This window comes from Haliotis rufescens, unplaced genomic scaffold (assembly GCF_023055435.1).
Source record: "Haliotis rufescens isolate VD_foot unplaced genomic scaffold, xgHalRufe1.0.p SCAF_1, whole genome shotgun sequence".
Classification (NCBI taxonomy): Eukaryota; Metazoa; Mollusca; class Gastropoda; order Lepetellida; family Haliotidae; genus Haliotis; species Haliotis rufescens.
The window spans coordinates 13,472,500-13,487,879 of record NW_025963779.1 but is presented as its reverse complement, the minus strand read 5'-3'; the positions used below and the strand labels follow the sequence as shown (position 1 = coordinate 13,487,879).

General features: G+C 38.2%; 1 protein-coding gene across 1 annotated transcript; it reads left to right on the top strand.

Moving 5' to 3' along the window:
• Positions 1 to 1,257: 1,257 nt before the first annotated feature.
• Positions 1,258 to 15,170, top strand: LOC124148321 (protein pinocchio-like). Its single transcript, XM_046519353.2, has 5 exons — positions 1,258 to 1,390; positions 3,351 to 3,484; positions 7,269 to 7,431; positions 8,652 to 8,781; positions 9,180 to 15,170. The coding sequence occupies exons 2-5, from the start codon at positions 3,364 to 3,366 to the stop codon at positions 9,333 to 9,335; spliced, it is 570 nt and encodes a 189-aa protein (XP_046375309.1). The 5' UTR covers positions 1,258 to 1,390; positions 3,351 to 3,363; the 3' UTR covers positions 9,336 to 15,170.
• Positions 15,171 to 15,380: the final 210 nt, after the last annotated feature.

The following is a 15,380-nucleotide window of genomic DNA, read 5'->3' as shown; positions in this document are numbered from 1 at the left end:
CGTAAGAGGCGACTAACGGGATCGGGTGGTCAGGCTCGCTCACTTGGTTGATGCATGTCATCGATCCCAATTGCGTAGATCGATGCTCATGATGTCAATCACTGGATTGTTTGGTTCAGACTCGATTATTTACAGACCGCCGTCATATAGCTGGAATATTGCTGAGTGCGGCGTTAAACAACAAACAAACAATCTCCTTTTTGGAATCCTGCTGCAATCTGTTAAGAACACACTGCTAGTATCTGTCAAAACGCTCGTGTCAACAAACAATTGACAAAAAGCAGGATTAGTGTCAATGAGTGATCGAGTTGGTAGATTTCAATGGACAATATCTGTGCACCATGCAGCAAGACCTATAAGTATGTAGGATTAGTTAATTATAGGTCTATTCAATTATTTACTTATTATTGAATGGTAACACTTGATTGTGTGTTGAGTTACTGATGTTCTTGTGCCTCAGCTTCCACACTTGTCACACTGTCGACACAGACATATAAGATAAGATGTGAAACAGACATATAAGATAAGATGTGAAACAGACATATAAGATAAGATGTTGCACATTCTGAATCCGGAGTTGTTATGAACGACAGACTAGTCTTTTTGTTATGTATATGCCTTAATGAGCGCTTCCGTTGTATCTGATTTCTAACTGGACAGTATATACACATCGAGACATACTATCATATAATGATGAAACTATTTGTTTTATGGGTTTCCATTATTCGTCGAAAATCTTTTCTTAAGAAAACATTCTTCAGACTATAAACACAAAAACACCACTAGAGCTCATCAGTAAAGAGAAATTTAGCAAAAACAACATCTGATTGGTGTTCTCTATTGCTATTTCGTCATTTTAATTTCACCATGAAAAGACACTCGTTTATTTATTGTCAAGACATTTATTTATATTATTTATTGTTAAATTTCCAAAAAAAACAAAAAACAACCACAGACATTTTTTAACTAAAAGTATGAGCCCAAATTTCTTTCTTTTGTTTCCACAGTCATACACATAAATATATTTTTTTTAAACGCCCCACACCCCCGAATACAAACAATCTTCCCGTTCGTCTAATCGAATTTACACGATTGTCGTTATTCCCCGTTGTGTTATTTTGTCGTTCATATACATATGTATATACTAAAATAAACATTTATGGCATTGAATCAATTAATACATATTGTATAACATAAAATACAGTAACTTCTGTCACATAAACTGTTGTGCATATTTACGACTTACCAACAATCAGAATACAGGAAGTAAACAAATTTCAGCTTGGAGAAGCGTTTCCAAACATAACGTTTTTGTGTTAGCGTCACACAAGTGCTGTCGAACGCGTCGTTTATTATTGCATTTTGTTTTTTGTAATAACCATAAACACAGGTAAATGCTTCCTCTTTACATTAGATTTGTTGATTTAGGAATTTCAACATATGACAGGTGCGCGCAAATGTGAACAGTGAACACTTGAGTCCCTATTCGTTTCTAATCCATGACAAGAATATATGCTTATCATCGGATCATGGGCTGCAGGGCAGTGTGTATTTCTTTTCTTGGCACATTGGTCTTTGCGCATTTTTGATCAAACGGGTCGAGTTATTTGATACGTCATCACTTTTTTACATTTGAATTCCTTGACATATTGACTGGTTACCACGATTTAGTACCCATGCTGACCCAGGACTGTGATACGCATAGGTTGTACATGAAGTAAGGAGATCCAGATCCCACTGATAATAGAGACAAGAAATCACATGGTTTTGGCGAATATTTAAGCTTTCCAGTTTTGCCATTTTAATGTTTGTCATTCGTTGCATTCTGAGAGAAGCATCAAGCCTGTCATGAAATATAATTGTGGAATAATTTAAAATCTGTCAATCTTAAAAAAATTGGAAAATTAATTCTTTTCACTTTTACTAGCTATGCCACATGAAAATGTGTAATACCTCTTTGTAATAATGGTCACGCCGAAGCCCCGGGTTCGATGCCCGACATGGGTACAATGTGTGAAGGACACTTCTGGTGTCCCCGCAGTGATATTGCTGGAATATTGCTAAAAGCGGCGGAAAACCAAACTCACTCACTGTAATAATGGTTATCCTCTTTCAATGGTTAAAGCAAATATGAAAGAACTGGGAGTACTGATTACAATTTGTATCATTAAAGTTGGTGAATCAGCTCCACTTTTCTATAGGAAAATGTTACCTTGCAGTGGAAGTCTGAGCATGCCTTTGTGTAAAGGCACCCAAGGCACTGTTTTCTAGTGAAAAATATTATTGTCACTTTCAGTATTTTTATTTTGTTTCATTCATTTACTGTAGGACTGAAAATAATTGTTCTAGTTCCTTTAGGTGATCTTGGTGAATTATTTTTACGTGAGACAGGCAATTTGTTCTCATTGTTTACTGATTTGTTTACATTCATAGACATGTGAACACACCATACTAATACAAAGGTGAAATCAGTAGTATGTGTTACAAGTCAAAATATAGTAAAACAAAAATTTCAGGAGCCACAGAATGCTCATCAAACTTTTTTATTTTCGAAAGTTTATTTTAGTTTTCTTCATGTGAATGTGTCTTAAGTACTTCACCAATATTTCTTCTTACTCATGCTGGCATCGACTGTACATGATACAGCTTTATTATCATGATTATGTTTATAACACCCAGGGTGCTCATTGCACAACACGCAAAATATAACCCAAAATGAAAAAGACAGTCCATCCTAAGCACTTTGAGTCTAGTGATCCTTTTGTACTATGAGAAGAACACAAATACATGTACCGTATTCGACGTAATAAGCACCCTGCTCTAATAAGCGCCCATGGCGACATTTGCTAATATATTGGATAGTGAACAATCCCAATTAGCACCCCTTCCGATTGATCAATGTACACAAAACTTATTTATTCGCGTATAATACGCACTCGTGTGTTATATGCACCCTTAATTATGGGCAATTCAATTCTGGAAAAATATATCTGTCGTACACAAATTCTTCAGGCTGTCAGCATAAACCACGAAATTTATCTTTCAACTCTGTTTTTTCACCAAAATAATATTCTAATAAGAGCCCCCTATTTCTAATTTTGAGAGCGCCCTGAGCGCTTATTACGTCAAATACGGTATTGTGATATGCAGCAGCTCCTGATTCTACCCTGTTCACAGAGCCCAAACCCAGAAAGCACAGTATCAAGTCAGCATTGGTTGTTATTTTTAGAAAGCAATATGAAAGTGAGCAGCGAGTCTCATTTTGTGTGTCTCTTTTTGTGTTATCTGAATCATAACTCTTACAGTCTTAACATTATAACAAAATGCATTTTCATTTATAACTGTTTCAGTGTTAACCCCAAAATGAGTGCAAATCGTGGTGGCGAGGGTGGACGTCAGACCGGTGATGACGAGGGGTTTGCTGATGATGAAAGTGTGGAAGAGGAAGCCATGGAGGTTGTACCTACAGTTGCTGACAATGAAGGTAAGATGTGTATAATGATTGCTGAAAAATGAAAAATACCAGAATGTATGTTACTATGATTGGACATGTTTCCTCATCATTAGCAAATAACATGTTCAACACTTATGAAGACTTTTAGATACCTTACATATTTAGAATTTTGGTTAAGACGACTGGAGAATTAAGGCTAGTGCCAGTTTTCATGATTGTTGGTCTGATTCTCTGAATCCTGCTATAATGTATGATTGTAAAATGAATGGGAGCGTGTGCTGCAATCTGATTGGTTGAAAAAACATTATTATAGAGATTCAAAACTAAAAAAGTTCCTGGACAAGTCACTGCTCATGAATAAGTAGAGTGGGTGGGGCAGTACTCGGACACTTAACATTCTTAACGGCATGCAAGTTGAACCAAAGTACCCATTGACTTTCTTTCCTTGTATATGTGAAGGGAGGTAACTGCTGTGGTGATTATAGTCGGTAGTGGTCAGTGTTCGTGCGCTTGTTTCAGCAAATTCTTAGGATATTTCCACGATGACTACTTCGGTAGTAATCGGACGCCTGCGGTTGAAGTCGGACACCTTTGCGTCAGTACCTGGACAATTTAAGAATTTGAAAAAAATGTCTTACCCGAATATAACCATAATTACAATTGTGATTTTCTGATTGTATCAATGAGAACATCAAAATAATAGCAACATAAATACAACTCCATTGGTTTGTCTCTCTCATTTTGGTATCACTATACACAGATACATGTGTTTTCTTATACTGTTAGTTTTCTTCTCAGTCACTAAACCCAAACGCTGTCACCATCGAATCCTGTTTCATTCAGTCTTTCTAATATTTTGAATAAAGTAGGACGTTGTGGCTTGATACGCAATAAATAAAAACAGTCTAGTTTTGGGCCCCCACCCCTAACAGGCCCACTGTGAGTCATTTTACCAGTAAAGAATGGTGTCACATTTAAAATGCAACCTTCCGTCATCAAAGGAGTGATTACTCCTTATAGTTTTAAGGGAACTCTGCCAACTCCAGTGCCAGCTATGTTTCGCAAAACCTGTCTGTTGGGTGGGGGGCGGACTTCCAGATCTAAACTATGGAAATGTATGTCAGCTTCATCAGGAATACTAATTTTGAGAGCGTTTACGTCATAGATGTTTTCTGGTTCCTGATTCATCTTCAGTGCCATAAATGGTAACAGCTTCACATGATACATGTGATAACTATGAAGAAATAAATTATGATATGACAAGTGACAACAGTCGGATGTCATCCGTGTCATTTCCCATGTTTCCAGGCTGCTTTCTCTTCTTCTCGTTTAAGCTTCGTCTCCTCTCTCATTTGCTTTCTGCTTTCTTTCATCTGTTTCTCTTCCTCTGTCTTTCTTTTCTTTGCTAGGATGAAAGTTCCCTGATGTCTTCTCATGAGGCAGATTTGGGCAACACTGTAGGCTTACATTTTTGGGAACGGCTCGGCACTTTGGGAAGAACCAAATATTTGTCAAATGTGTTACTGGAAGATGTCAGGGCTGTGGCTACAGTTGATGAAGAATGTACGGAGGGGTGTGAAGTGTCTGTTTGAGGTGTTGAGATGTGTGCAGTTTGAGATTGTACTGGGGCATAAGGGCTTGTAGGAGGTGATGGCAGAGTGAGTGAGTGAGTTGGGTTTTACGCCGCTTTTAACAGTATTCCAGTTATATCACGGCGTGTCAGCTTAATGTGGAAGGAAAGCCCGAAGTGATGCAGGTCTCAGACATTTACCACTTCGGTGAAACCCATGAGCACGGGTATGTTGCTGACAAACCTAGAAACATAATCGGGACGAACCGGGATTCGAACCCATAATCATAGGTTTCTGGTGTGCCCAAGGGACGCAACTCTGCACAACGAATCGCGGCTCCTTAGACGACTGGGTCGCCCGTGCCCCCAGATGATGGCAGAGTTGTTTGTACGACTGGTGAAGTGCTTGTATGTGGGGCAGGAGCTGAGGATGCATATTCTGGTGATGTTACTATAGTCGAAGGTTGGGATGAGCTTTCCTGACTTAACCGAGTCTGCTTGGGGTGCAAATGTGAATGTTCTGACTGTGGATGGGGTTACACAGGTTGACTGAAGGACTGGTTTGTCAGTGATGTAGGTTGTGAAGGTATCAAACCAATCAGCAATTTTTTGTTGTGATACCATAGCACGTTCTTTTGAAAGGTGTGTGGGTGTTCTTATTGATATTGTAGGGTTTCGTTTTAAGAAAGTGCTAAACCAATCCCTACCAGGTCTGTCATCAGTAAAAGGATTTTCCCTACTATCTAATTTGATTATTTTCTGGACTGTGTCTTACAGTTCTTCCCTTGTCCGGCCGTACCCTATACTCGACATGTGTATAGCCCAATCTGAAAGATGTCTTTCCTCATCCTGTGATAAAACTGGTGAAGGATCTTTGCGGTAAACAAGAGGTACTTTATTGGAGAGTGTCATGAAGAGTACTTTTGGGTATTCCGAATGCGACTGCAGCTTTGTGTGCTGACATCTGTTTGGCGTTAACACCATCCATAGCCCGCTTTAAGTTTTCAATTGAATAAGCAGGTTTTCCTCCTTGAACACCCATTTTAGCAATTCTACACAGATGGTCCTACAATATAATTAGAACTAATCAATTGAACTATCATATTCTATATAATGAAGAATAACGGGAATGTTACTGGTACTTAATATGTTATATTATTGGATTAGAATGAATGAGGGTCCTGATGAGTGTCACTGCTGACTGTAAACATAAAAAACGTTCAGTTTCTTCGCAAGAGTAAAATGTGAAATGATATTGCTTATCGAAAACACAGCGTGTATGTTATCTTATGATTGAAAAAATGACACTGAGATAACATCTTTGTTTAAGAGATGGACAGTTACTGAATATTTACACTAAAAACATGCAACCGACATATTGTACTAATCCCCAGCATAACACCTCCAAAGACAAAGTCACGTGCACCACCCCACCCCCAATCAGAACCCTCTTAAAATATGTCATTTTGCATTTTCTTAATCACTTATTTTTCAGTGATCTTTATTTATATTATTTCTAAAAGTAGTTCCAAATTTCATTTGTCGACTGTCCGAGTACTGCCCTCCCACGTAATTTCTCTGAGGTAGTAGTTGGACACAGCTAAATTAGGTCATTTTTAGAATTTTTGCACCAATGTTTCCCTGTTGGCGGGGTCGATTCACTAGAAGTCGTCAAAAACAGACCAAAAAATAGTCGTGTGGAAGCTATAAGCTTATGATCAGAAACTGCAATGCATTGCCAAAACACAACAAAATGCATGGGCGGCATGGTCATGAGGGAAAACATGTACTCGACCTATTTATAGTGAGTGTTACCAGTAGCAGACCAATCTTTGCTGACATCAGAGAGGAAGAGGAAGAAGCCTGCATCAGTACGTTTGCTTCTGGTGTACACATGTTAATTTGCTGGGTGTCCAGGTACTGCCACTGTCCAAATACTGCCCCACCAGCTCTATATTTGTTCTCTCAATCCCAAATTGGAGACCTGTGAAGATCCGGGGTAGAATAGATCTTCAGCAACCCATGCTTGCCGTAAAAGGCGACTATGCTTGTTGTAAAAGGCAACTAACGGGATCGGTTTTTTTCATGAGACATGATTGGAATATCAAAGCTTGTCTCAGTACTACTAATAAAGTAAATAGATGGACTAACAGTGGCATACGTTCACCATGTATATACATGCCATATTGGTAAATGTTAGTTCCTGAGTGCCAAGATAACATCATGTTGTCTGTGTTGTGGCAGTTGATGAGGTCCTGAATGGTCCGAAGGCCACAGTGTATTATGCTGTACAAGTTCCCCCCAACACGGACCTGGCTGCCCAGCAGGGGAAAGACTACACTCGTGACGAGATCGAGGAACTCATGCAGTCGGAGGCCTACCAGAGGAAGATCTCAACCTGTCACCTGTGAGTGTGACTCTCAACCTGTGTATATTGTCAAACTCTTTGTAGACATGGTATTACCTAATAGGTGCTTGCAATGCATTTTCTCAGATTTTGGTAAACAAAAACTAGTTCCCTGTTTGGTATGGCCTGCATACTGATAACGAAAGGGAAACTGTTGTAAGTAATAAATGTCTACTTGACCGATGTGTACCTTTAAATGGGTCCAATTCCTGTTAGATCTGCCAGTCATCATGGTCATAGGGATTAGCTGAAGAAGACAATACTGAATATTATACTACTTTGCCAGTTTCCATTAAATCAAAATAATATATTACACAGCAACTAAATCTTTTTAACCTGTTGAATTTGTGTAACCTGTGTTTGAGGGGCCAGACTAACTTGACTGACTCCTGGATCTATTGTTGCCATGAACACTCTCAGATTTATCACCAACTCTTTGTTTCTGATTGTTCACATCCTTGTCAAGTAGAGGCTAGAGTACATGCTCTCAAGGGGGCACAGATGGCCCAGTCATCGAAGGCGACACAGTTCACTGTACAGAGTTGCGTCCGTTGGGCACGCCAGAAACCTATGATTGTGTGTTTGAATCACTGATTATGTTTCTAGGTTTGTCAGCACCACACCCATGCTCGTGGGTTTCATGAAAGTGATAAACATCTGAGACTTGCATCACTTCAGGCTTTCCTCCCACAATTATCTGGTCCAGTGAAGACTTAGGGCTAGAATAGGTCTTCAGCAACCCATGCTTGTCGTGAGAGGCGACTGATGTGATCAGGTGGTCAGGCTCGGTGACTTGTGTAGATCACTGGATTGTCTGGTCCGGATTATTTACAAACCGATGTCATATAGCATGAATATTTAACAACAAAACAGACAAACCCACAATAATCTGACACACCATAATATAACTCACTCATGCACTCACATGCCCTCAAATCATGTCGCACATTGCCAAGTCTGAAAATGGCAGCTTTTAGGAGTACCAATGGAGTAACAAAGATCATTTAAAGTAAACATCGATCAGACTGCTCATTCAAAAGAGTAAACATCAGTCAGACAGCATGTTCAAAGTAGTAAACAATATCAGGAGTCACCAAGGTATGGTTTTTTGAGATTGTCCTCTAAATTTGATTTTGTGTCTTCCTTGGTAATCAGCTGGTGATTCTAATCTTCATAAAGGATATATAGGAGATATTTATTGAAAGTTGCTATGTTTTCAGGTGTGGCAAAGTCTGGTTTGACAATGTATTCACAGCCAACTGTAAAGAGTGTGGGAACTTTGCCATGACCCGACCTTGCCCTATCTGCAAAGGTCAGTGTGGGAGAGTGTGGAACAGGAACCTCAAGATGGTGAGACTTTATGACAACAAGATGACCCACACTATAAAATAGCTACCAGTTTCATGTTTTTACACTGAAACTTTTATCATAATTCAAGATTTACTTTAGCGGAACAAGATCGATCTAATTGTCACACACAGTATTTCACTGACATGATTCTTTGTAACTTGCAATGATAAATGAATTTCCTGTGTAACAAAAGCGGGGTGTACAAGACCTTACAAGCTGAACAGTTTTGTACATCCTCAGCCATCATTCTCATGGTATACAACAACCCCATTCAGTTCATAATAATCCTCTCCACCCTGCTGTTGACATCTGGAGCTCACTGACAATAGCCCCAGCACTGATGTGAAGCTGCTGACAGTGGTACCCAACATATGTAATGTCGGTTCTTTTCTCAACAGTCACATGCGTACCACAAAGACTACTGGGAAGGGGACTGTGGCACCCAGTTCGAGGCAGCGGCATCTGCATCAGCATTCAGCATTCCATCTCTGAGTGACTCCACAGAAGACACCACAACGCTGACAGAGGGCTTGCAGGATCTGTCCACTAGCTAGTGCATCACAGCCACTGATTAGAAGACGCTCACATTCTCATGGAATCCATACAGAGCGTGTGCAAGATATGTGTGTGAAAGAGTTATTTACCAATACATTATGATATTGTACGCAATATCCTAACACTGCTGAGTATTGAAATGTTCCTGTTGCTTCTGAGAATTGGTTGTAGTCTCCATGGCCAGAATCCTACATTGAATTGTATGGGATGAAACCACAATCTCTGCATGGTCCTTTTGTCTATGGTTGAAAGGTCTGTGGTTTTGTTTTGCCAGCTTCTGATGTATGACCTGTGTGTGAAGATCAAGATTTGAAGACCTGGGACAGTTCCCATGAACATTTGTTTAGGTTTTGTCACAGGTTATGTGAGAATGTTCACAGTGTCTATGATCAACCTTAAAGTTTGCAACGACCATAGTTTTAGGTTTTGCAAAGTTCTGTTGTGTGAGTTTAAATGATCTGTCACCTGACGGAGCAGTGGACACGTTTTGAACTTGTTGGAGCTCACTTTCTTCTAAAACATGTGTTCTCAAGGTTTGTGCGTGAACAAGGCAGATATGAATATACTTTGTGCTCATTTTCATCTCAGTTTCTTTGATATTCAAGGATCAGCATGCCTGGCACGAAACATTGACTTGCATACGACCAAGTGGAACAATTCCTGGCTTTCTTTACAAATAGTGTCTGTGTTGACATGCATGAAGACTTAGCTTGTCGTCAGCTCCAACATGGCTTGTGTGTCTGCTCAAGTCCAACCATCGAGTAATGCCACAGTTATTGAATTGTTTTCTGAACATTCCATTTTTCACACCAATGAAAATGTAGACGCCTACTCTGTTAGCTTTTCAGTGAACTCTGGTAAGATCTGAACGATTTTAAGACTTACTTTAGTCACAATTAATCAATGAGATTATGTCATGTCGTGACAACAAAAACGGAACTATTGTTTTTGAGATTGATGCATGTTACAGTATTACAGCTTTAAGCATGTTGACTTGACCTTGACAAGGTCCTAGACTTGTAAATACATCAGGCACCTGTCGGGGGGCACATTTCTTCACCCAAAATGCTAGGGACCAACCAACTCTTGGGGAATATTTTATGTCACTACTACAAGATATATTTTTACAGTACCCTGAAAGTGAAATGTTTTTTTTCACCATCAACATAGTAACAAAAAGTTATTTAATTCAGAAATCCCAACCCACCCACCCAAAAAAAAGAAATAGAAAAGAAACGAAATTTGACCGGTCCCTTATACATGTACATTATATATATACTTACAATTTGTTACATCAGTTACATGTAGTTCACATATCTTTACAAGGTATGCACTGATGTGCATTCTGTATACACTGATCATCAGGTAAACATATGTGATGTACCAGGGTAGATACACTTAAATGTATCTGCCAGCTCTATCCATGCATCATACATTTCACATAGTAGACCAGCTAGCACCAACAGTCCCTCTTCTCCCTTGGGGTTTCAGAAAATCCACAGCATTTCTATGATATATTACGAGCCCAAACTGTTTTTGTTTTCACTCTCTCAGTGTAAATATATGTATACATGTGCATGTTTGCCCTTATTCATTGTGGTCTGCCTCATGTCATTGTCAAAGTCTTCAAATCCATCATGTCCATCATAACAACTGAAGTGGAGCCAGATCTGAGAGGTCAAATACACTTCTGCATCAGACAATGTAATGTTTCATTTTTTTAGAAGGCGGGAAACTAATTGAAGCATCTGTGGCAGCAAAGTTCAGTCAAGGAAAGATAACTTTTCTGTCAAAATTCGGACAGTCTCTACTTTATAGAACTGATATCACAATCTAAATCGTTCACTTGACTGAATCCAAAAGTGTTTATCATCTTTATCAGAATGTCAGAATAAATTTTAACTATCTGTGACTGACCAGCAGAAAAGAAAACTTTTCATGGACTCAAACCTAGTTGATATTAAGAGAAGTCTAGGTTGTACAATTAAAACTTACATATGTTGAAGCACAGGAGTAGAGGCGGCAGTTGAAATGATTGATGCAGCGATGCTAATATTATGTGCTATCACATTTGTATGCTTTATAATGTACATTTAAAGTGTTAACCACATACACATAATAACTTATATTACAGCATCCATCAATAGCCTTGTTGTAGAGTTAATTATGCAAACACAATGTCTACATTCTTTTTGTGTACATTAACCTTTAGCCTGCTAAATTTTCAGCAGCCATGTATGGCCATCCAGGATCAAGTTCAGTGTTAGTTGTGGGAGACAGGGATCTTGGTAAACAGCTATTGACACTATTAGTTGGCAGTATCCTTACGTCACAGCTGAGAATGTCACTGTTGAATGTGTTCAATTCACATGCTAGGCTTATAATAACCCTGTTGAATGGATTGACAGTAGCGCTAAGAGATTTAATACAAATGCTACTACGGTTATAACATCTCTGTTATGCTGTATATGTGTTAGCCATATGTTCCTGGCATCCCAAGGAATTTCTGATCAAATCATGTTAGTTATATGAAAAGTTATATGAAATGTGTTGACATAATGTGTTCAGGGATTATCTAGACCTGCTCAGAGGCCTATATTTGGCCCTAAGTAAACATTCCCTAATTGGAATTAATACTTTTCCAACTCATAATATTCAACTCATGTCATGGCTTTGTAGAGGTAACTTGCATTTCACAGTGATAACAGAATCAGTAATGGTACATGCTTTTTTACTTTGTTATACATCACTACTTTGAATGCAGTGTTAGAACATTTCAGGAAATAAGAATTGAAAAAGCAATCCCAATTGTGAACAGAACAATCTTTTCCCAATATGCCTGCCATGGGCACCGTTTAAAATCCTAGAAAATTCCCTGGTATTGCAATGTCGCTGCCTGAGGATTTGAACTTCACAGTGTATATGTCGGGGTGCCTTGTAATATCAATCCAGAGTTGTACGGTCAGTTCATCATCTGGATACAGACAAGACAAGTCTGGGAGCCATGCGTACACAAAGGCTTTCCTCCCACATTAAGCTGTTACACCATTATATTCCCTACCTGAAGTTTTGTAAAATAAACAGTTCAACAGAGTCAAGAATAAGATCAACTTACTTGCCATGTTTATGGCAGTACATTGCTCCGTGTCAAAGTAATTGTCACTTATGATCCCTCCTTTTTGTTTTATGTCCAATTTTTGACTTGTTACAGTCACTGTTAAATAGACACATGGTGACATGGAAGAGTTACTTCCCTTTGTGTAATAACCCAGAGAATTCTTCAATCTCAATTTATATGGTGTTTTAACCACATTGAATTATTTAAAAACATAAGGTGATCTATGAATGAAATGATTGAATCCTGAGGTAGTGTAGCTTATTGAATTTTTGCAGTAAGGAAGGAAAATAAACACACTCATGTTTTAGCATATATATATGGTACACTTATTGTCTGTCAAGTTACAGGATGAACATAGCAGCCATGGTGGTCATACTTCCAATTGGATCAGAATTCTGTGACAGGTCTGTTCAAGATACTATTGCAGTCATCATCGTTGCAATATTGAGTTGGACTGATGTAGTGGTAGGCATTAGGAAGAAGGAACTTGCCCTGTCAATGAAATGTGTCCCTTGAGAATGATGGTAATGAAACTTGTACAGGGCAATCCATCGTTTGATAAATGTTTGTCTGTACCAGTGTTTGAACTCAAATCCAAATTGGATTTTAGTTACTATGGTTAAGAGTCATTTGAACACAACTGTAAATCATTATTATCGATTCTTTATTATGTTAATTGAGCTAAAGCAATGCCTCCTCTGTGTTTGTTGGGATGGACCAGTGGTTAACATGGTCAAAGCGCTCACCATACAGAATTTCCAGGTTCTATTTCCCACATGTGTACCATGTGCAAAGCCAATTCTTGGTGTTTTCTTGGCATGTTCTCAATTAACATATGAAAGTATCAACATGACTAGACAGACCTAGTTCTGTTAGTCATCTGACCTTTGATGCAGTCAGAATTATTCTTTAAAAGAATTTATGTGTGTTGCATTAGAACAACCTGTTCTGACATCATTCATTTATTGACCATGTTGACTAGAAATATTTCAAAACTTCATACACAAGAAAACGTTTTTAGACTATGCCTGAAGATTTGGCTTGTTATCAGGGTTATGTTCAGTGGTCGCAATACAGTGCAACCTTGTTTGACCAGAAACCCTGTTGGGTTTGGGAATTTCAGTCCTTGTTAGTCTGGCTTCCAGAGAGTTTTGATGGGAATTTCTGTATATATCCAAAGAAAAATTACCCCATTCCCATGATTCATTGATCCAGACTATTTACTGGTACATGAAAATGGGACTGTCTGGATTAACGAGGCCCCACTGTCGATGAAAACAATGTGAACAAGATGATGATCTGTGGAATTGTGTGGCTGATGCCTGTATGTGTATATATGTACTTTACCTGTGATCAGATGTAGTCTGGGTGGTAATGTACCAGTAGACAAAGAATGGTGTTCCAACACATATTTGTGAACACTGATTCATGGTCATTTGCTTGTTATCAGTGAATGTTACTGTAATTGTTCACTATGAAATTCAGTGTTTATTGAAAAGTCATTGAATCAGTGAACATATGCTGTTGTAACATGTAACAAGAACATAGAAAATTCATAAAAGTTTTCAGAATTAAAATGATCTCTCCGGTGACAGAAATGTGTGCACAATATTACCATGGTTTGTCTTCTGCAAAGGCATCAATGCAGAGTGAAAACATTTGGAAAAATGCATGATATTTATTTTTGAAAACATTGTGTCTCAAACCAACTGTCCATTTCAAAACATAATCAACTTTTCATCTTGTGATGTGCATTGATATCAGGTACCAAAAGTATCTGTTTCGACTTAACATTTGTGATAAGAGTCGTGATATGAATTGTATTGTGGGTAAATACCAAATATATCATGATCCAAATAACCTAATGTACCCCATACCCAGTGAAATACCTTATTTGCTATATTAAGCACCCCGCTCCAAGAAGCATCTCGTGATCAACTTCTAGATCAAAATGTAAGCTAAATAAATATCCCATACAAAGTCTGAAAATTAACATGACATTCCATTTTCTCGTACATATATTATAGATTTTGTTTTCCATGTAGAAGGGTAGATAACTGCCCAATGACTATCATCAAAAAAAGTTCCATCAAAGTATGACTGAGCTCAATCTCTGACAACAAATTTGAGATAATTTTAATAAGCACCTTCCTTTGTGGATTTCCTAAGTACCCGGGGCACTAATTATGGCAAATACAGTATACATGTCTTCACACCTCCTGAAAAGCATCATAATATATGGAGGTACATGTATGTTGAAGTTACCTCATTAAAGTGCTGTCAGTAACCTGTATGTTTTCCCTAGATCTTGCAAACACCAACAATGTTTTGTAATATAATACCAGCAATCGTGTTCCATTTTCATATCACATTATACACACAAAGTATTTTTGAGATGAGCATATGAATATGAATTAAGGAGATCGTTTCACCACATGAAGTCCCCTGTTCATTTATCAAATTGACTACATATAGTTTGCTATGTTTGTTTTTTATACCTTTCTTCTTTATTTAATGTAGCATTTGACACATTTCGAGAATACAAGGTATGTCAGGTATTTTGGTTATTAGTTGTTTTTAGCCAGTATTGGTTTTCTTGTATGTTTTATGTACATGCACAAAGAAAATATTGTCTGCTACAGTCATGACGTCGTTGATATTCTTGGCCATATTGCAGAATTTTCTGGCCACCATGTGGAATAAACTGATACTTGTATAATGGACGTTTTGTTGTCATTAGCAAATGTTTGACTCTTGGATAACAAACATACATCCCACATGTTGCCTAAGACTGTTTGGCCCATGTTCAACATCCCTGAAACAAGATGAACATTGTAACTCTTAATACTGTACAGGGAATGTATGTCTGTGATGTTCAAACATAGTTGGATCTGTGAGTATGTTGATAGTTTAAGTTCTTATGATG